Below are 23,109 nucleotides of genomic sequence, written 5' to 3' on the forward strand. Positions count from 1 at the left end.
CTGTGATTAGCTAAAAATATTGGCCACATTTCTTACACGCATTTCGATTGGTTCTAAATAAGGTCAAATTGAAAGTAAAGATGTCTGCGCCCATGGTACAGGCAAGAACTTCGGTTCTGCTGTTAGTTTTAATCGGATTATGCTGTGTGGGGGTAAGTATTTTGCTGACAAAGATGCAGATGCTGTTAAGAATAAAATCTGCTTCACTTTGCTCAAATTTAATAACCCAAGACACTATCATATTATAGAAATGGGCTTGTTCGTGTCTCCTTGAACAGTTTTATTTTGTTTGCATCTGTATTTCAGCATTGGTACAGGCTTGTATTTGGGTTTTAGAACCAAAAATCATTTCAATTTAGGTTGAAAATTATATACTTACAATATATACTAGTCATATTGTCCCTGTGCCTATGGCTACAAAACCATCCTTGATCTGCTCAATCTTCTTCTTCTTCTATCAACATGATTAATGTGCCTGGCACCAATGTTGGGCATTATCACACAATCAACTGGAGAAAGAGCTTTTTTTCATAATAATTAACATGAGACAAGATTTACTTGTCAGTATAATGGCTCTGTTACCAAAATAAAAAATGTGATGGACCAGACCAGGATTTGAATCAAAGCCCCGTTGGCTCAGACTGAAATGGTGGTTTACCAACTGAGCAGCTTTATCTGCCATTTCTTCACTTGACAGAATCAGATGGAGACTGCCGCATCGCTAGAAATGCTAACTTGATGGCGAGGCAGTAAAATTTCATTATATACTGTCTGCTACTTTCTTACTACATTCCATTTAGGCATTATGAAATGACTAGTGTTGTATGTATTGTTCATCATGTCACCTGATAGAGATGAATGATGGCAGAGAAATTTTTTTCCAACAAAGTCTATCTCATCGACAGAAAAATCTAAACTTTCAATGTACTGGTATATGTTACCCATTGTTATCATTGATCATCTTAAAATGTAAAACATATGTTATGTCTGTTTTGATGTATGTTCAGCAAAAATGGAGAAATATCAGAATCTGCAGTATTCATGGTATTATGATTAATTGTAAAAAAAAAATAAAATAAATTATTCTATTTTGTAGGCAGATGATGAGTTTGAAGGTGGATCAAGAACATTAATCCTTGAACATAGTTTTGATTTGGGTAGGGATTTAATTTTTACAATGTCTTGAACTCCATAAACATGATAAATATAAGTAAATAAAAATCCAAAAAAACATTTTCTTTATGTATTTCAACCTTGATATCTCAAGTACATGAATATCTTGAAGTTTTTTCCAGCTCCACCCAGTGTGAGATAATGAGGTTTGACTATATTAATTTGATTGATTAAAAAAAAAAAACACTACAAATGTAGTTACTTGTACCAAAGGTTTAATTTATGCAGAAGAACATGTGTAAGTACTTTCAGACATCTAATACATGTATACATTTCAGGTTTAAATCCTACATTTTCCAAGAAAGGAACTGTAATTTTGAAATCAGTGAAGGGAAACAAAGCCTTTTTCTCTCAGAATGCTCCATTAACTGGTAGTGAACTAGACAAGCTGAAGGTATTTCTGATCTATACATGTATCAGTAAATTTACGATTATAGTAACAGTATAAATGGCATCTGTAAAGCATTTTTTGTCCAAATATATGGAGGAGTTAGAATTTGTAATAAGACAGTCCTTGTTTTCTTTTCTAAAAGATAAAGCTATAGATGCAAGCAGTTTAGCACCTTAATTCTTCATTCTATAGGTCCTGGAATCTTTATAACATTACTAAATATTTTTTTTTAGAAATTAGCCAGGAACAATGACATTTACAGAGTGAGGCTGCAGACAGGATCAGGGTCATCTGGTGAAGAGTATGTCACTTCCTACGCACCAGCGGTTAGTTATACACTTATTCTATGTCATCATTCCATTTCTAGAGAATGCTTTAAATACACACAAATACATCTCTTGTCATGTTTTAGCTATTTTTCAAACTGATATTAGGATTTTCACCATGAAGGTCAAGTTCAAAAATACTATTTTGAATTCAAATTTTTGATGAGAGAGGATCAGCAAATTTTCAACATGCAGTGTTTTTTTTTTTCTCAAATTTGAGCTATGTTTAGGTTTTTTTTTTTTAACTCACCTGAGCTTTTTTGATCACATTTTGTCCATGTTCTGTTTGTCTGCTCCCTGTCTCTGTCTAGCAGGTCTAGCTGTGGATCCATTTGTAAACTTTCACATTTTCAACTTTTCCAGACCCACCCAGAAATTTCAACCAAAATTGGGAAAAAAGCATCCTTGGGTAAAGGGGAATTTAAATTGTTAAAATGAGAGGTTTAAATTTTTAAAATGAAAGGCCAAGCCCCCTTACAAGGGGAGATAATCAAGAAAAGACAAAAATAGGGTGGGGTCATTAAAAAATCTTCTAAAGAACCACTTGGCCAGAAAAACTTAAACTTATGTTGAAGCATCCTGGAGCATTGTTAATTCTAAATTGTTCAAATCATGACCCACAAGGGTTGGGTGGGACCACAATAGGGAATCAAAGTTAATTAAGTAAATTAATTTTGAAATATAAAGGAAGAATCTTCTTCTCCAGAACCACTGTACCAGAAAAGGTGAAACTTATGTGGAAGCATCCTGGGGTAATGTAGATTCAGAATTGCTTAAATCGTGACCGTGGATGGGTGGGATGGGGTCACTGTTAGGAATTCAATTTTTAACTTGAAATATAGGGAAAAAAATTCAAAATCTTCTTCTCCAGAACCACTGGGCCAGAAAAGGTGAAAATTATCTGGAAATATCTTGGGATAAGTAAAGCCAAAGCTATTCAGATGAGCGTTGTGGTCCAAGGGCCTCTTATTGAGAATTGTACTGGTAATATCCAAGTTGAAAATGAGTCATTTAGGTATTTCTCTTTAAAGTCATTTTTAAATACATCCGAAAAAATGATTTTTGAAAACTTTAAAAGGAATGTTAATTAGTAATTTTCTAAATTAGTATATCACGTCCTGAAAACAAAGCTTTTTAACAAACTGGGAAAAAAGTTTATTCCCAGCCATCTGTAAATGTAAATGAATTTTCTTGTACTACATGTAGATAATTAAGGCATTCAGCACATTAAAACATATTTGAATACATACATGAAAAATAATTACATATATGTCATGGATCAAATTTTTAAAGGCATTACAGTTTCTACATTCCATCAGGAAATCTTATGCATTTATATTTTGTCAACTTTACACTCTTTCACACTTTTGTCTGTGTACAGTGTGGAATCTTGGCCTCCAATTTGTCTGATCACATCTGGATTCACTTTGACCAATCCGGTGAGGTGATGGGTATCTCTGTGGAAACGCCCTTGACGCTGTGTAGTGGTGTTGACAGCTTCTCACTACAGGAGTGGAACACCAGTGTAGAGGTGTCTCACACACTGCTGGGGCCCACGTAAGTCAACCATTGTAGATTGTGTGCTTGGTAATAGCTCTCAGGTTATAAAGTATTAGCTCATTAAATATTGAAATATATTCAGAACCTATGCTATGTGCATTGATGATGTTTTCTGTCCAATTTTTTTCTTTAATACATCAGTCAAAGAAAAAAAATATATCATTCATTTCTTAAATATTATAAATTTTTTTCACTCATAATAAGCAAGGGCAGTGTGATCCAGGTGAGCTTTTAGGTCCATTGGCCTTTTGTCAAGGTTGCCAAATTGGTAGTCATACATGTTTTTGAAACATTTTTGTTAATACATTTTGATGACGGTATTAAATGTTTTTTACAGGCCTGATACGCAAAGTTACATAGAAAAATTAAAGCGAGAAGAACAAGAGAGAGCCAAAGGTCAACACGAAGACAAAAGGTCATTTTTAGCCAAATATGTAAGTAAATGATTCAGTGAATTTTTAATGTCTTTTTTATTTTTGCGTGAATCTGTTTAAATTGTGTTTTATTGTACAATTGTTGATTTACTTTATTTTGTTATTCTGGGTAGATATTGTACATAAATTGATATATTTAAGGAATAACTACCTTATTTTTTGATTTCATGATGTGATCAATCTATTGGCTTGCATGATAATTTGCATAAAAGCCAAAGGGGTTTATGCATAAAATTATCACAAAAGCCAATTTGATTGATCATCGTCATGAAATTGAGAAACCTGACAGTTATTCGTTATATTTACTTGCTTTTGATTCCGCCAATCCAGGTTCTCCAAGCCCTACTTCTGTCTAGCTATTTGTCCCGCCCTGCACGTGATTTTTTTAACCGCACCTATTGATGAACCAATACATTGATGGGGAAATAAAGTACATTAACTATTTGTAATTTTATCTCGGATAAAGTCATTGGAAATGTAAATATAAATATATAGATAGTTTTCCTATATGACATATTTTCCCAATCTCTCACCAGAGGGTGCACGCCGCAGGCTTCACTTACACCTCTGTTGTCCTCTAAAAAGTAGTTTGGGTTGTTACAACATTAAATGGCAAACAAAAATGTTTAAACATTGATTGTTTTGTATGTTATATATGCCAAAGATGTTACATGTTTAAAGCTCTTTGGTAGTAAATACATGTATCTTCTAACTTTGTCTCCTTGATTTCAAAATGAAAGTAGTGTTAAAAATCAAACAAGATAGTTCTGCATTTATTGAAGTTATTTTAATATATATCCAGCTTTAGAAAAAAACAAATTAAGTTTTACCGATTGATATTTTCCAATTGCTTTGTAAAAAATCACTAAGTTGGTGAAAATATATAATTTACTTTTGTTTTACAAGATTCTTGTAATTTAGACAATAACAGGTGTTGGAGCGGAGCATAGAATGCTCTCTGGTGAGAGATTAATATTTTCTCTGTGAGTTATTACCCATGGCTGCCATCTTGGAGGTCCAACTAGCAAATTTTCCTCTTTGAACAACAAATTTAAGGAAATGTACATAAAAAAATCTTTACAACATAAAAGTTATAAATGAAGGAGGCTCTAACAAAAAAAAAATTATTATGGTTGAATAATGCAAAAAGCATTTTTGTTTGAGTGACAACAATCTATACATTTTTGCACAAATGTTTTGTGGATTCACTCTTGAAAAAAAATGCTACTTGCATGTTTATATATGTTGTTTTTATACCCCCCGCAAACGAAGTTTGGGGGGGTATATAGGAATCACCTTGTCCGTCTGTCCGTCTGTCTGTTCCGTCCGTCCGATGTCTGTGCAATCGTGTCCGGTCCATATCTTTCTTACAGAGGGACATTATGAATCTACTACTCCACACTAAGATTGCTCATGACCTAAGGGTGTGTCATGATTGACCCAAGGTCATTTGGGGAAGTTCAAGGTCACTGGAAGAAAAATTTCATAATTCGTGTCCGGTCCATATCTTTCTTATTGATAAACTTGGTAGGTTCTCATTTCACACAAAGATTGCCCATGACCCAAGGGTATGTCATGACCTTGACCCAAGGTCATTTGGGAAAGTTCAAGGTCACTGGAAGAAAATTTTCGAAAATCATGTTTTATACATCTTTTATGGATAAACTTGGTAGGTTCTCATTTCACACAAAGATTGCCCATGACCCAAGGATGTGTCATGACCTTGACCCAAGGTCATTTTGGAAAGTTCAAGGTCACTGGAAGAAAATTTTCAAAATTCCTGTCCGGTATATATCTTTACATGGATAAACTTGGTAGGTTCTCAATTCACACAAAGATTCCATGACCCAAGGGTGTGTATGACCTTGACCCAAGGTCATTTGGGGAAGTTCAAGGTCACTTAATATATATATCAGCTTCGTAGAAAAAAACGGTCCATATCTTTACTTATGGATAAACTTTTAGATTCTCATTTCACACAAAGATTGCCCATGACCAAGGGTGTGTCATGACCTTGACCCAAGGTCATTTGGGGAAGTTCAAGGTCACTGGAAGAAAAATTTCATAATTCAAGTGAGAGATCCATATCTTTCTATGGATAAACTTGGTAGGTTCTCATTTCACTGAAAGATTGCCCATGACCAAAGGGTGTGTCATGACCTTGACCCAAGGTCATTTAGGGAAGTTCAAGGTCACTGGAATAAAAATTTCATAATTTGTGTTTGATACATATCTTTATTATGGAAAAACTTACTTCTGAAAAATCCAGCGGGGGGTATTTTGTCCCGTTTGGACAGTTCTAGTTATATATTGTTGTTTGACCAATGATTTTTGTTCAAAACATACACAAAACACTTGATAATTATTATTATAAGATATTATATCTTAAGTTTGAATCAGAATGATAAACTTTGATAAATGGCATTATATTTTCACTGCAAAATTTGAAACGGTTTAATTTTAACAAATATTTTACATAGTCTTATAGTGGAATTTCATGCCTTTAACCCCTTCCATGGCGAAGATTTTAAGCATTTTTAGACAAATTGATATTAAGATTTCAATGCATTTTTTCAGGTATTTCTTGTAATTTTTGTATATACCAATGTATATATATTCTAAAAGCAGGTATAGTGTAGTTTCTGAAAATGATTATAAGAATATAATTTCAGTTGCCATGGCAACGAAATACACAGTAATCATGCTGGAATTGTCATTTATTCAAGAATGCAGAGTTTCATTTGTTTTTTTTTTCTTAGGTAAATATATTTAAAAATATTTTATTGTTTTGTTGAAAATTATTAGCATGTTGTACATTTTTATAAAATCCAATTAAAAGTATTTTAGAGAAATGGGGTAGGGATGGGAGGTATTCGCCAGAATTTAGCATTTTTACATATTGCGTGTTACGACCGCATTGATTTCGATAATGGCAAAATCGCCCAAAAAGTGCACAAAGTTTAACTCAAGCCATCAAAATACTGGTATAACCAATAAAAAAATTTATGTATAGTATTTTATCATAATTATTTTCTCTTTCTAACGGTGCAAGAATTTTTCTGATATTTGCAGTATTAACGACGTTATGAATGTTTGTTCACACTATACTCGTTTTTCAAGTCAGATGCGTAGAAATGCGTATGTGCCATGGAAGGGGTTAATAATATAAATAGTAACAAAAACTACCCTCAGATATCTCCTTGATTGAATCTTTGGAATTGTGATTTTATCTATTAACTGAATGTTACGAAACATAATGCTCAAAATACCTTATTGGTATTTCTAAACCCTGGTCCCTGTTGAGCGATAATCCACAATTACCTTCTTGACCAACTGATTGAGATTGAACAATCTCATAATGGTATGATTTCACAGAGAAGCTATTCATAGACTGTAATTGAATAATATTCAAATTGTGATCTTGTTTCCTGATATCTATCTAGAGTTTGGAAAAAAATATTTTCAGATGAAAGAGGAAAACACAATAAATTATAAAGGATAGTTATCGTAGAATCTCGGAAATTAGGAGGCTGTAAATCTAACATGACAGGTTATAGTTGTTTTAGGGGGGCTATATTTCTACTGGTATGGGTCAAAATATTTTATTACACTTCATTGATTTTACTTTTAATTGTGTTATTTGTTCATCATAAGTTATTTGACAGAAATTGATATTAAACAATAGGCTTTTTTTGCAAGATAACTTTGGTTTGATTGAAACTCAAAGATGTCAGTGCATTGATCATTTATGACTATTTTAGGTCACCTAAAAGTATGTCCATATATCTTTCATATTTTATCTCAGAATCTGAGAGTACTTTAGTTTGAATTGTTAGCCTCTTGCAACAAGGTTAAACAGGCTTGTATAGGTGGGTTAGTTTGTCCTTGTGTGCATAATGGAAATGATGTAATTCGCACTGAATTTGATGTTGAATGCTGCATTGATTTAAAGATATGCTATTTTGTGAGGGGATGCTTTGCTTTGCAGTGCCCTTGTAATATTGGCACCTTGAGTGGTTTATATAGTGGTTATCATTTTATCATTTTGTCACATGTAAATCAAAAGGAGATCTAATGAAAGGAATACTTCCCTTTCCTCTCAAAGTCAATAAGTGTCCACTAATAAGTCCATTAATTTTTATTAAAATGAATATCTGTGTTCCATTTTCCATAGTTTATGCAGATTCTTCTACAGCAACTCTAGTGAACATGAAATAATGTCAACTAAGTCTACTGAATAATACGGCTGCTTTGAAAACCCAGCGGGTGGCATACAGTTTTTGGTCTGTCCATCTGTCTCTGTGCAAAAACTTTATCCTGTGTCTTGTGACAAGACTGTCTTTGATTACTAACATTTTTTATCTCCTGGCTTGACCTTGGAGTTTGATGTACTTTTGAAAAGCACATTACTGTTTCACAAACTCATTTAAAATTGTTCAGTGTTGTTAATGACATCTCACTGTATGTCAAAATTAAAAAAAAGGATTGTACAGATAACAACAAAGAAAATTGTAAATTAACAACATGCTCTAATGATAGATTTTACAGGTATGTGCAAATTGCAACAATTAAGCTCAACCCTACTAGTGTCCTTAAAATTTCCATTACGCAATAGTAACCTCTGATGCTTTGTTAACAGGCATTTTGCTATCTTAGGAACCATTTACTTCATGTAATTTATTCTCAATTATCTGCCATTACCCCCATGATTTCATTTACTTTAATGTTTTTTTTTTCTTTTTTATTTGTATTGAATGTTTCTGTCACTTGATGTTCTCAGTTTGTATTGAGAATTTTAAGATATAGATCTAGTCCATACTGATGACTGGGAAGGCATCAATGGAGTCATTATGAGACATGTGGGATGAGATGCTCAGCCTAATAAAAAAGTACAGTTTTACAATGTAATTTAAAGTTTTTTAAACAAGAAAATCAGAAAATGATGCCTGTCTGACTAAAGCCAATTTAAGCCCATGCAGGAGCTACATTGTAGCTACTATTTCACTTCATTGTTTTTTGTTGTTTTTTTTTTTTTGTTTTTTTTGTAAATAATTTTGACTGTAATAGCTAAATACACTTAAATTACTCTCATGGCTTTATGTTTGGAAATTTAAGTTTCAGTCATTAAATTTACCAATTATTTTTAGTTGCATGTAAGTATCAAATATTCTTGACAAAAATATTTAATAATCATAATCAAAATTTTAAAAATTATCACATTATTTTTTTAAACAAATTTGAGCATAAACATGTGATGTTCAGAACAGGCCATATGTACTCTTTTCAATCACTGTATTTATACTTTGAAACTTTTCCAATGCATCTAAAATTCTTGGTATACTCATTTACAGTGAAATTGGTAAATAAAATTTATTGAAGAGGATAAATTGTTCAAGGATTTCTGGTAATTGCAATGAAGTACATGTAAAGACTAAAAATAATTCCTTTTAAGGGGGAAAACGTGAAAGAAATTTAATTATGTCATATTTATGCTGAGTCCCACTGTAATGAAGCAAGGTTTTTGTCAATGAACAAAAGAAATGATCTATCTCTGTCTAGTTCTAGGAATGATGGATTAATAATGACTATATATAGAGCTTAAGTCTGCATCAGGGACTGCATCACAGGAAATTAATCCATTAAAGTCATCCCTCTGGTGGATTCAAACTGATTGTCCCTGCTAATTGTGGTTGTAATTTGAAGGGCTGAAAATTTTACTGTGATGTGACTGTGCATTCAAAGAGTTGGTTTAATGTCATTGACAGTAAATACACAGATAATGAGAATTTAAGATATTATTATAATGAGGTATTGACAAGGATTATACTGTAAATCACAATTTATACAAGAGAACTTTATGCGTAATTTCTGAAGTTTTTTTTTCTACACAGAGAAATTCAATACCAGCTAGCATACAAGGGAATAAATGCAATTGAATATATGAGATTTATAAATCAGTATTTTGCTAAGACTGTTTGTCACTTGATGCAGATTAAGTACTTTTATGGCTTACCTTGTGCATGCTGTTTTTCAAAGGTCCTTGGTCTTGATGTGAGCTTTTTGATTTTAATAAAATGATCAATTATCTAATGGAGTAAGGCTCAGACAGCATATAATGCTGGCACTCTAGAGGAATCACACTGTCCATCAACAATAATTCAAACAGTTTTCACCAGTACATTTTGATATTGGGTAACAGAGTTAAATGTACTAAAATATAAGAGAAAGACACCTATGAATTTTAGATCATATTACTTTTTCTATCTGTATCTTTGTCGGTATGTATCCATTGTGATATGATTATATCAAGCTATGTTTATCATAACTTTTTCAAATTTTATATTGACAAGGAAGAAACAACTTTCAATTTTATTGGGGAATCATGATATCTACCTAAGAGTTTAAATCTCTGTTCAAAGATTTTAATGACAGGTTGACGATGACAAGTGTAATATTTACTTAAAGATGATATTAGTTAAGGATTCATAATGTCTAGTTGAAGATCAAGGAATCACCATATTTTGTCTGGGATGCATATGGTCAATAATTGTCACGTCTGTTATGAGATTCATAATGTTGAGAATGTTTAATGCCTAGTCAAGGATTTTATACTGACGTATAAAGGATTCTTGAAATCTAGTCAAGTAATCATAGTGTATCATAAGGAATCAAAATAACCTTTCAGGGATTCATTATGTCTCGTAGAAGAATCGGAACACCTATTCAAGGAAACAAAGTGTTTAATAAATGACATATCTAGTCAAAAGTTCATTATATCTAGAAAAAGAACCATAATATTTAGTCAGGCATTCATTATGTCTAGTCAAGGAATCTTTATGTCCAGTAAAGGAATCATAAGATCTTGTAAAGGTATCATATGTAGTCAATGATTCATTATGTCTAGTCAAGGAATCAGAACACCTACTCCAGAAATCAAAAGGTTGTAAAAAGGATTCATAGTATTTAGTCAAACTAGGTTTCATAATGTATAGATAAGGAATCATCATATCTAGTCAATGATTCATTGTGTCTAGTCAAGAAATTGGAACATCTACTCAAGGAATTATATATTGTCTTAAAAAGTATCTTAGAAAGTATCTAGTCAAAGTTTCATTATGTATATCATCATGAATCATCATATCTAGTCATAGATTCACAATGTGTATTAAAAGCTTATGTCATGTCATATGTCTAATTTGTCATGCCAGCAATTCCTAATTTTTATTCAAGGATCACTTAATATGTCTAGTGCAGGATAAATAATGTCTATTCAGAGATTCGTTATATCTAGTAAAGGATTCATAATTCAAGGATTTAATTGTAATATCTACTCAAGAATTCAGGATCCTTAGTGTAATGACTAGGATTTGTAATCTCCAAACAAGGATTAATAATGTTTAGCTAAGGCAGATTTATAATGTCTATTATAGTATTTGTAATGCTTAATGGTGGACATAAACTTTTCTTTTCATGTAAACCTTTGTATATCACTGAATGAACAACTTTGTTTGCAAAATTGCACTATTATTCCATGTAAACTACAGTAAAACTTGTCTAATCCTATGTTATGTATACTGAAATCTTGTTGATTCTAATCAAAACTTTCTGCTCCTTTTAGTTAAATAAATCAGTCCTGTTAATTGTTGTCTGATCTGGACTTGTGTGTAATCCATTTCTTTTAAACTAGTGGTGTCTGGATTTGACAAGGTTTACTTTGTTCTTAGTTTGGTATAAAATGGTGGGGTTGTAAAATCAAATGCAAAGCTTAAACTTAGCTACAGAACTGTAGCTCTCTGCTTGAGAAAATTCGAACAGATAAAGCAGAGAGCTACAGGTCCATGCATTGTAAAATTCTTCGATTTACGCCACCGATTGTTTGTCGCTCACTTCAGGTATTATTTCTCATATTCTATATTTTTCCCAGCTTTATAAATGATATCCGATAATTAACCATACATTTAACTCCTATTCCTAAATGTTTATTTACCTTTCAATGGTTCAAGAAGGGCCATTTGAGGAAGTGGATGCAAAAATGGGAATCTTTTAAACTGATATTTCTAATCCTCAGAGGACTGTTTCGGACCGTTGAAAGGTAAATAAAGTATCAGTTATTAAAGTAAAATATATGATTAATGATTGGATACCACTCTAAGAGCGTAAAAAAAGCATAAACTACACGAAATAATTGCTGAAGAGAGACGAAAAAAATTGGATGTGTAAATCAAAGGTTTTACAATGAATGCATGGATCTGTAGCTCTCTGCTTTATCTGTCCAAATTTTCCAAGCAGAGAGCTACAGTTCTGCAGCTAGCTTAGATTTCAAATTCAATGATGAATGAATGCATTCTGGAATGAGATTCTTTTATTTCATCTTTGAAAAAACTGCAACTGGTTCAGAAACCATAAACTAGACATTCTTTAGGCCTATTTTAATATAATTATGTTTTTTATTAAAACTTTATTGAAAGAGCAGTATGATCAATGTCAACAGTTTGACTGCCATTGAGCAAGTGTCTCCTGCATAGTGAACAAGATTATGACAAAGCAGAGAGAGATCAGACAGAGATCAGAAAGAGATCAGACAAAGATCAGTTGACTGACTGTACTTGGTTTAAATATGATCAATGGAGAAACTCTGTAAATAATGCCATCAATTGACTAATAAATATAAAATTGTTTATAAAGTATAATTATGTAGATACATTGGGTTAAATGCTCTTCTCATTCAATAATACTGAAAAACAACAGACATAAACAAGGGATCTAAAAAATAATACCAATATAAACTTTATTCATCATTCAATAAATCAGCGGTGTACAATGTATATAATGTTATTTCCATTGTCAGATTGCAAGTGATTGAGATTGCTCTTGAGTTCAATATTCTTATAATACAGCATGTGGGAGGCAGTCATAAAAATAAAATTCTCATAAAATGAACAATCAATTTCTACCAAACGATAATAAAAATTAACTTAGTGTTATTTTTTCCCAAACGGCATAAACTATGCAGGAATCAACGATTTGCGGCTCTTTGTAACTTTGAAATCAGACTAAATGCAATTTCCTTGTAAATGACCAGCACATTTGAAATTTATATTTCAAGTTGATCCTTTCATGCTACTATGGAGAAGCCTACTTTCGCTTCTTTGTATACCACGTATAGATTCCTTAGAATTACATGGCACTTGGTAATGCATCTCTTTTTGCAGACAACAAAACATTTCTTTATATGTCTTGTGGAATTTTTTACTCATTACCATGTATATAAAAAAGTTAACTGAACAATTAACGGTCTCAAGAAAATATGCAACATAGCTGAAACATTGAAAGGCATACCGATATTTTCCGGTCATAGTATACCCGTCTGCATAATGGGACAAAATACTTTGCATTGCCCCTGGCAGCGTACATAGCACAAATAAAAGCGATATCGTCACCAGCATCAAGGTAATCCGAGTTTGTTCATTAGAATAAATTTTCGCGTCGAGAGTTCCCATGAGTTTACGAGTTGAACAGGTTTTTCGTGTGATTATGATAATCCTAGTGTTTAGAACTAATACTAGTATTATTGGAACAAATCTGTACACAATATTTAAAATAATTCCATACACTTCGAAGAAAACTTTATTTTTCCCGAGTTTTGAAAGCGTAAGATACATTCCTGTCAGAGTGGTTTGGGTTGTATTCTTGTGATCGTGAATGATTTTATATTTAAATGCATAGGGAAGAAAAACTATAGACGTCACCAAACAAATTGCAATCAGGCTCGCTAGTGTGCAGCGTGTGTTACAAATCAGTTTAGCACGTATTGGGAAACAAACGGCGATGAATCTTTCTATGGTTAAAAGAAGGATCAGACACGAGGAAATTCTGGCTGCCACTAAGCTGGCGTAAGCTCCAAACCATGGATACAACATCTGACTTCTTTCTTCACCGAGGGCTGGGTCTAGCTCACGCTGAATGTTGGTCCCAACGAAAAGTAGACTCTGGGCAAGAAATCCAAGATCAGCAAGAGCTAAAGCCGACAGACAAAAGTTGGTCGGGTTTCTCATTCGATTGTGATACAGTACTATAAGACTAAAGATGTTTCCTACAAATCCAAAAATTGAAAAAATAGGGATCAATCCAAACACAAAAATCCGCCAAACTATATCCAGTGCCTCATTCGTTATCACGTGCAAATCACTTCTGTTTTGAACAGTTTCGCATAAGGAGTCATCTGCAGAGAGAATTCCAAAAGCAATGTGAAGCCCCGAGGAATCATGCATCCTTTTAAATTTCCAACAAGTCAAATTTTGGGAATAAAGCAAATTTAATTCCTTGAAATCTTAAAAAAATAATAATACTTTAAATATATTTTATGATGATAGTCTTTGCAAGCAATTGTTACAAAACCTCTTCGGAGAATTCAGCAGCCACTGTATGCATAAAAATTGTGATTGTCTGCGTTGATTGATCATAAAAAGTCTACAAGACTAGGTAAGACTCCTACCTTTACTGCAAGATTAGCCATTATGTTGTGTTAGTCTTGCTTGTACCTCCACGGTTAATGATATTTACAGGAGAAGAAAGTCATAGGTCTGTCAAACCTATTGATTTTACGAAATAGATGTCTTCCTGCTGATTCTGGAACGTTTCCCTTGTTGTGGTATAATCGATTCAATGAGGGTACATCTAATATCGAATTCATGAAGAAGAAAAAAACTCTTAATACTGTTAAAAGTTTAATTATGCCCTTTTGATTAACCAACTTTACACATTATATTTTAAAAGCCTTGAATACAGAACGATGATAGCACTGAAATGAAGTAAATAAGAACAAAATAGTATTCTGTTTTAGAATTTAACATTTGAATTTTTTTTATTTTGAAGTAAATAAAATAAATACATCGAGTATTTTGTTGCAACTATAACTTGTTTTTCCGGAGATACGTGAAAGAAATAAGAATGTCGGGGAATTCTCGTCTCAATCCGAGTCAGCTGGTAGAATGCGTGAGCTGTTGTGTCCTTGAATAAATATGTCCCTGACGCTGACTGTGTACAGTTCTAATCGGATTCAAACATCGTCTTTCTTATATTAGTAGATACACCACATGAGTAGGTTACAGATATGCATGATATGCATATACATTTTATTTTACAGTTTGAGAAAGATTGTTGAGCGATCATAATTGCCCATACATCATCTTTTCAAATTAAGCATAAACCTTTAGGGAAGTGAATTAGGTGAGGATTTTTTATGCCCCAGGAATCGAAGATTCGTTGACTTATAGTTTTTTTTTCTAACTATCCGTTTGTTTTTCCGCAATTTTTTTTAACCCTGCCCAAAACTTTGATTCTTTAGAGATATAGCTTTCATAATTCACATGTGTATTTCTCTTGAAAATACTCAGTACTATGGATACCAACATATTTGTCCTTTTGACCTTGATTTTTAACCTTTTGCAAAATTTTATCACATTTAACGTTGGTCATAACGTTTGAACGATGGATGCTAGGGCTTTCAAACTTCAAACTTGCATTTCTTGTGCTTAAGCCTTCCCTTGAATTAAAGTATTTTTTATCCTTTGACTTTAAATTTGATATGTATGCCGTGTTAAACAGTATTTCTGCACAGCTGAAACCAAACAAAAATTTCTGAAGTATGATAAGTTTGTTAATCTGAGCATGGGAATTCTTAATTAGTATCTATTCTTCGTATTTTTCTCAAACACGTTTCAAAAAATTGAAAATTGGCTTTCCAGCAGTCATTTGAAATCGCATCCTAAACTTCCCTAACCCACGTGTTTGTAGTAAAAATAAACATGTAGTAGACCATCATGCTTTTCGGCTCATTCACGAGATTGGACCATTGTTTGCTTTGAGGATGAATATTTCAATAAGAGGCGGTTTAACATCCGACTCGGAGAGAAAATAATTTTTACCAAATAATATTTCATAACTTTTTGAAGTGATGGAGTGGGATTGTCTTATTTGCAGAAAGTATATAACTTATATAACTTGATGAGATACCACGTATATTTATTACTTTAAAAATAAAACACTAATACGGCATATATATCTTTGAGTTTGACCTATAAAAAATTAAAAATAATTTTGTCATAAAGTTTGAATGGTTGGTGCTAGGGCTTTCATATGTCACAGGCATATTCCATGCGACAATCCCTTTCCTTGTATTTTTTTTCGATCCAGATATGAAGAGAGATGTCTAGTTCCAACACATTGTCTTAGATAAAGGCCTTACGTTGCATCGTAATACAATATCGCAAGTTGCGCCTTGGTCTCAGGTCCTAAAATCTTCTAGATTGAAGAAATAGAGACCACTTCTAGTTGTTACGTATCGATAACTTCTATTTTCAATGAACATGTTGGCAATGCATTTATTTTTTTTTTCTATTCTAGCAAGAATTATATAATTTTATGTACATGTATTAGCAAGACTACCCTACCCCACACTCTTAATCAGATCAATTTCTTCAACTTCGTTTTAGGTCTTGTACGGGTGTACCTGAAATCAGTTTGTTAATTAGATCTATATGGGGTCATTCTTTTACCTGTTCGGCCACCACAGCTGTTGGTCAGGGTACGATATTATTATGGATTTATCACCCCTCTAGATGATTTCCTTCGAAAAGTGTTTTTTGTTAAATTACACAGGATGAACCTCCACCATTCAGTCAACTGAATAATGACTTAGAAAAGTTACATGCCATTCAGACAATTTTCAGTAGACTTTCAGTCACCTGCAGTTTCATCCTGTATTACGTAATTTGTAACTCTTAAATCCTCAAGTTTGTAATACTAGTAATAAAAAATACTTGCCATCGCCTAGGCTTTTCCAATTTATATTTCTTAATCAATCCTTCAACAGTTCTTGTAAGAAACACAATATGGCATGATAAACATGCATATAAAGTAATTTCCATCTGAAACGTGTATTTAAATATATTCTTCCATGCCTCAATAATAATCAACTGGAAATCTGCACTTTAATTAAGAAATAAATATATTTTACCATGTCAGCTTCCGTTTACATTGGGTATAATTACGACAAGAATACGATAACACTCGAAACGCAGAAAAAAATTGAACTAAGATTAATATGTTTTTGAGTGTTTGTTGGTTATTGTCAGTAAGTATCACGTGTTATGTCATCTAATTGTAGATGTAAGGAGGGTTTAGTCCTTTATTTTTCAACGTTATTTCTGTTTTGCTAGCAAACATTAATATCTTATTCTTAATTAATGGTTCTGATAACCTTCATTAAAATTTTACAGCGTAGAGCTAGTCGTAACTTTTTTTCTTTAAAGGGTCTTGGACACAGATTTGAGGTGAATGTTTTTTAAATTTTCGGTTAAATATCATGACTTATATGATTAAATTGCACTTAAAGCTGAAATATAATATTTAAAAAACTTATTTTTCTGGAGATTATTGAAACTACGAATTTCGGGACGCGTTTGATTGATACATCCATGCAATTTTACAAAGCAAACTTTATCCTTATTACTCAAGAAAAGAAGAAATTTTGTTGTGCATATTAATGAAATATATTTTAACTATGATCCGGAAAACTCAGAGTAGAAATGTGAAAAATCAACTCACCAGTGTTGTCAGTCCGTTGAACATAAACACAGTTTACTTTCATGGGTGTGTTCAATTTGCTGAACTCTGCACACTTCACCGAGCACAGACTGACAATACTGGGGAGCTGGTTTTGCTTTCTCACATTTCTACTCTACTAGTATATTTTCTGGATTATAGTCAAATATTTTTCATTAATACACAACTGAATTTCTACTTCTCTCAAGTATTAAGAATAAAGTTAACTTTGTGAAAGTGCAAAGATGTGTCAATCAAAGGCGTCCCGAAATTCTTGGTTTCAATAATTTCCAGATAAAATAAGTTTTTTAATGATATTTCCATGTGAAATGCTTTATAAACATATGTCATGATATGATACCAAAAGTTTAAAAAAAAAAATACTTCAAATCTGTGTCCAAGCACCTTTAATACTGATTAATCAGATTTATAAGTGATTTATAATCATTTCGACTTTAAATTTGAATCAGAATATGTTTAGTTTACATGTAACGTGTATCAATGGAGTCCATTTATGAAAAAAACAAACGTACAAAAACCCCATAAAAAATCTTGTTGTGTAATATCCTGTCTGTTTATTAATGAAAATATTTTATATCTAATTCCCTGGGTTGTAATATCCTGTCAACAATTCAAGGAAAAACTGCGTATATGCATATGCGACAAGGCTAGAAGACACCACAATACAGTCTTCTAGTACTATAAACATTTTGAAAATTGCATATACATTGCTAGTATTACGCATTTAAGAGGGCCAGACCTTGCTATCAAAAGTCAGATACTTTTTGTCAAGAATATATATTAAATATCTACAGACAAAGCTTAATTAATTACTCGTATCACTACAAAAAAATGGAATCAACATATACTCTTCTTTTGGCATTACGGTGAACGACCTTCGACATCCGACCTTTTTAGCTCACCTGAGCCGAAGGCTCAAGTGAGCTTTTCTGATCACATTTTGTCCAGCGTCCGTCTGTCCGTCTGTCTGTCTGTAAACTTTTCACATTTTCGACTTCTTCTCAAGAACCGCTGGGCCAATTTCAACCAAACTTGCCACAAAGTATCCTTTGGTGAAGGGGATTCAAGTTTGTTCAAATGAAGGGCCACGCCCTCATTCAAGGGGAGATCATTGGGAATTAATGAAAATTAGGTGGCATATTTTAAAAATCTTCTTCTCAAGAACCACTGTGCCAGGAAAGATGAAACTTATGGGGAAACATCCTCAGGTAGTGTAGATTCAAATTTGTTCAAATCATGACCCCCGGGGGTAGGACGGGGCCAAAATGGCCGACCAAAGTTTTACATAGAAATATATAGGAAAATTCTTTAAAAATCTTCTTCTCAAGAATGACAAAGCCATAATTCATAATACATGTATTTATATGGGAGCATGCTCAGGTAGTGTAGATTCAAGTTTGTTCAAATCACGACCCCCGGGGGTAGGGCGGGGCCAAAATGGCCGACCAAAGTTTTACATAGAAATATATAGGAAAATTCTTTAAAAATCTTCTTCTCAAGAATGACAAAGCCATAATTCATCATATTTATATGGGAGCATGTTCAGGTAGTGTAGATTCAAGTTTGTTCAAATCATGTCCCCCCGGGGTAGGGCGGGGCCAAAATGGCCGACCAAAGTTTTACATAGAAATATATAGGAAAATTCTTTAAACATCTTCTCAAGAATGACAAAGCCATAATTTATCATATTTATATGGAAGCATGCTCAGGTAGTGTAGATTCAAGTTTGTTCAAATCATGACCCTCGGGGGTAATGCGGGGCCAAAATGGCCGACCAAATTTTTACATAGAAATATATAGGAAAATTCTTTAAAAATCTTCTTCTCATGAATGACAAAGCCATAATTCATCATATATATATGGAAGCATGCTCAGGTAGTGTAGTTTCAAGTTTGTTCAAATCATGACCCCCCGGGGTAGGGCGGGGCCAAAATGGCCGACCAAAGTTTTACATAGGAATATATAGGAAAATTCTTTAAAAATCTTCCTCTCAAGAATGAGAAAGCCATAATTCATTATATTTATATGGAAGCATGCTCAGGTAGTGTAGATTAAAGTTTGTTCAAATCATGACCCCCGGGGGTAGAGCGGACCAAAATGGCCGACCAAAGTTTTACATAGAAATATATAGAAAAATTCTTTAAACATCTTTTTCTCAAGAATGACAAAGCCATAATTCATCATATTTATATGGAAGCATGCTCAAGTATTGTAGATTCAAATTTGTTCAAATCATGACCCCCAGGGGTAGGGCGGGGCCAAAATGGCCAACCAAAGTTTTTAAAGATATATTTAGGAAAATTCTTAAAAAATCATTTTCTAAAAAATAGCAAATCCATGATTGGTCATGGGACTACTTTTGGATTTAAACTTTACAATAAAAAGCCATTTTCTACTTTTTCCTACCCTTAGTGCTCAGGTGAGCGATGTGGCCCATGGGCCTCTTGTTTACAGTGTATACCGGTAATTGCATTTTAAACATAAAACACTTTTTCTAAGTATTTCCTCTGGACATTAAAATATTTCTTTGACAACAGTTTGTGTTTAAGATAATTGGATCGTCTTGCAGCCTTCAATGTCTTATTTATTTGAATGCGGACTGTATAATAAAACGATTAATGACTCTTTTGGTGGTCAGTATTGTTTGATATTCACCTGAAAAATATTATCCTATACCTTGCTTCGGTCAATATTAATATTTTTATGGTGAATATGAAACCATATTCACAACAGAGAGTCCGTAAACGTAAACAGTTAAGAATAGCATTGAACATACTAACCCAAAAATAAAACACTGTCAGTTTCGGCACAGTCAACCAAGGCTGACAATGATTTCCATAGGCTCAAAATTTTCAATGTTACCCTTAACTATATGCAATTACTGTAAATAGGCAAAATTTCGTCCCCGTTTTAAATTTCGCCTGTTTCGCAAATGGTCGAATTTAAAAAGGGGCGAATCCAAAGACAAAGGCATTATCACTTTCCGATTAAGGGGTCAGTTATGCGTTCAGTGTTGAAGCGTTCAGACGCCTAAATTCTGTTTGGAAGTCATGACTACATGTATTAATCATGTGTTTTACATTTCAGTGGATGTACATTGTCCCGATCGTCCTGGTGATGATGTTGTCAGGAGGTGGAGAACAAGGTCAGGGTGGGGGCGGCGGAGGAGGAGGGGGAGGAAGTTAGTGATCATGTGACACATACATCACGTGACGGTTAACCTTTTAACACCAATGTGAAAATTACCAACATGTTACTGGAATTTTGTTTGCAGTATTAGGGAACTGAAATATGGCAATTGTTAATTGAGGTCGAGTTAAATTATGACCAGTAGGTGATCGTTTTTACATTAGAGTTGTACTCTCTTTATAAGGGAAAAGAAAATCTATCCATTTGTTTCTTAATGATATTCAATGCCCCTTTATGATAAATATGAAATTTAAAAAAAATGTACATCTCATGATGGCTATGAACTTTCATAATGGCTGTAAACAAAAGCTTTATTTGATAAACAAATTAAACACTGATTATAATCAAGAATTAGATAAATATTGCATGTAAAGAACAATACAATGTATAATATTTGTAACATTAAACAGTATGTGCGTGTGTGTATGATGTACTTGTACATGTGGAGTAGGTGGCTTTGGTGATATCACACAAACTGAATGTAAATGAGAATAATAGATTTTGTGTTTAAAAGTGTTTTTTTCTGAAATGGAATCGAAATACTGACCACTGTGTCATCAAATACATGTAGTGCATTCTTTAAAAGAAAAACTGTTCAGTATTCCGATTTCATTTCATTTTGTTATAATGTGTATAACATGTTGTATTACAACATTTATTCACTTACGTATCCCTTTCCTGCAAAGTATTCAGAAATTTTTCACAAGATAAAAATTTAAAGTTTTTCGAAATTCATACGACCATTTTTAATTTTTTTTTACCAGGAAAATATTGTATCATTTTGTAATGGTGTTGTAAAGGAATAAACGTGTCTTTATTTTCTCCTGTTTGCCTTTTTATTAGATCAAGTGAGCCGAAGGTTTAACAGAGATTTTTCTAATCAAAATTTGTCCGTTGTCTGTCTTCATTGCTGTCACCTTCCTCGTAAACTTTTTACAATTTCGTCTTCTCCAAAACAACTGCGTCATTTCAACCGACCTTGCCAATTTTCGTAATTTTTGAATCACTTGCCTTGGTATATACGAAGTAAATAAAGATATTAAGCCTGTTTTTGGAAAATCTAAAGAATTTCACTTTCAGAAATCAATATTTGCAGCATATATTTTTCTGATAGACCCGAAAAAATGGATGGAGGTGTGAAAACGAAAAATATATTACACGAGATATATTTGTGAAACATCGATGCCCCTGTATTTATGCTTATGACGAAGGTAACAGTTCTCTTAAATGCAAGTCAAACTTCAAAGTCAAGAGATCAAAAATATCGGTGCCCAAAGGTAGTCTTGTCACAATGAAAACCCCTGTGAAAAAAGAAAAGGTTTCCTTCCTAAAAATCATGCTTATATTGTTCCAAAACAATCTTGAATAACTGTACAGTGACACATTTGACCAAAATATGTAATGTACATGTACAGTACTTGGCCATAAGTGAGTCATAATTTTATTTTTCCACTATATATTTTATTGAAAAACGCATTTTTCTAAAATATTATAGCAGTGTCATTTGTTGTTTCTTTTTAATGTCTAAAACACCATAAAATGCAGAATTTGATGTAGTTTCTTCACATTTTTTCAAAATAGTTTTATCTTTATGCATTAGTGTGAAATCACAGGTCAAGTGCAAACAAAAATTTTAAGACTTCGATTTGTTAAGAAATCATAGTAATTTGAGGTTAGAAAATTTTGTCTTGACAATATTTTATAATTTATTTTCAATGGTTTAAGTTTCATTTTGTTTATCATTTAAGATAAGAAAATTTGAATAATTCTGCATGTTTCAGTGGAAAAAATCATGAAAATTGAGCTAAAATTGACTTCACAACCAGTTTTTATAAAAATAGGGTTTTCAGTGAAATATATAGCATAAAAATGCAATTATGACTCACTTATGGCCAGGTACTGTATATCTTTTCTTACGCCCTATCTGGATAATGACTCTCAAACAAAGCAATAACAAATTATAACGATGTGTTTTATGCCCCGTCCTTCCGTTGGTCTGTCTGTTTATCTTTTTGTCCCCCGCTTTCGCGAAAGCGAGGGGACATTAAATCTCATTCGTCTGTCCGTCGGTCCGTCTGTCTGTCCGTCGGTCCGTCAGTCTGTCCGTCCGTCACAAAAACTTTAACCTTGCCCATAACTTTTGATTTAGTGGAGCTATGATTTTCATATTTCATATGTGTATTCCTTGTGATAAGACCTTTCTTTGGATACCACCAAATTTGACCTCTTGACCTTGACCTTGGAGTTTCAACTACTTTTACTAAAAAATTCCAAACTTTTACTTTGGCCATAACTTTTGAATGGTAGGTACTAGGACTTTCATATTTCACATATTTATTTTTTGTGACAAGACCTTTCAAGGAATACCAACAACTTTGACCTTTTGATCTTGACCTTGGAAATTTACGTA

At 32.9% G+C, this 23,109-nt stretch overlaps 2 protein-coding genes across 2 annotated transcripts; one reads left to right on the forward strand and one right to left on the reverse strand.

Moving 5' to 3' along the window:
• The first annotated feature begins 4 nt into the window (after positions 1–4).
• Positions 5–21,519, forward strand: LOC134241100 (ER membrane protein complex subunit 10-like). Its single transcript, XM_062723188.1, has 7 exons — positions 5–152; positions 1,097–1,157; positions 1,452–1,567; positions 1,798–1,890; positions 3,272–3,447; positions 3,788–3,884; positions 20,598–21,519. Exons 1-7 carry the CDS (start codon positions 81–83, stop codon positions 20,694–20,696), a joined length of 714 nt encoding a protein of 237 aa, XP_062579172.1. The 5' UTR covers positions 5–80; the 3' UTR covers positions 20,697–21,519.
• Positions 12,699–14,206, reverse strand: LOC134241097 (probable G-protein coupled receptor B0563.6). Its single transcript, XM_062723186.1, has one exon. The coding sequence runs from the start codon at positions 14,153–14,155 to the stop codon at positions 12,986–12,988; it is 1,170 nt and encodes a 389-aa protein (XP_062579170.1). The 5' UTR covers positions 14,156–14,206; the 3' UTR covers positions 12,699–12,985.
• Positions 21,520–23,109: the final 1,590 nt, after the last annotated feature.

This window comes from Saccostrea cucullata, unplaced genomic scaffold (assembly GCF_032062105.1).
Source record: "Saccostrea cucullata isolate Sc308-1 unplaced genomic scaffold, CSIRO_AGI_Scuc_v1 ctg854, whole genome shotgun sequence".
NCBI classification, from domain to species: Eukaryota; Metazoa; Mollusca; class Bivalvia; order Ostreida; family Ostreidae; genus Saccostrea; species Saccostrea cuccullata.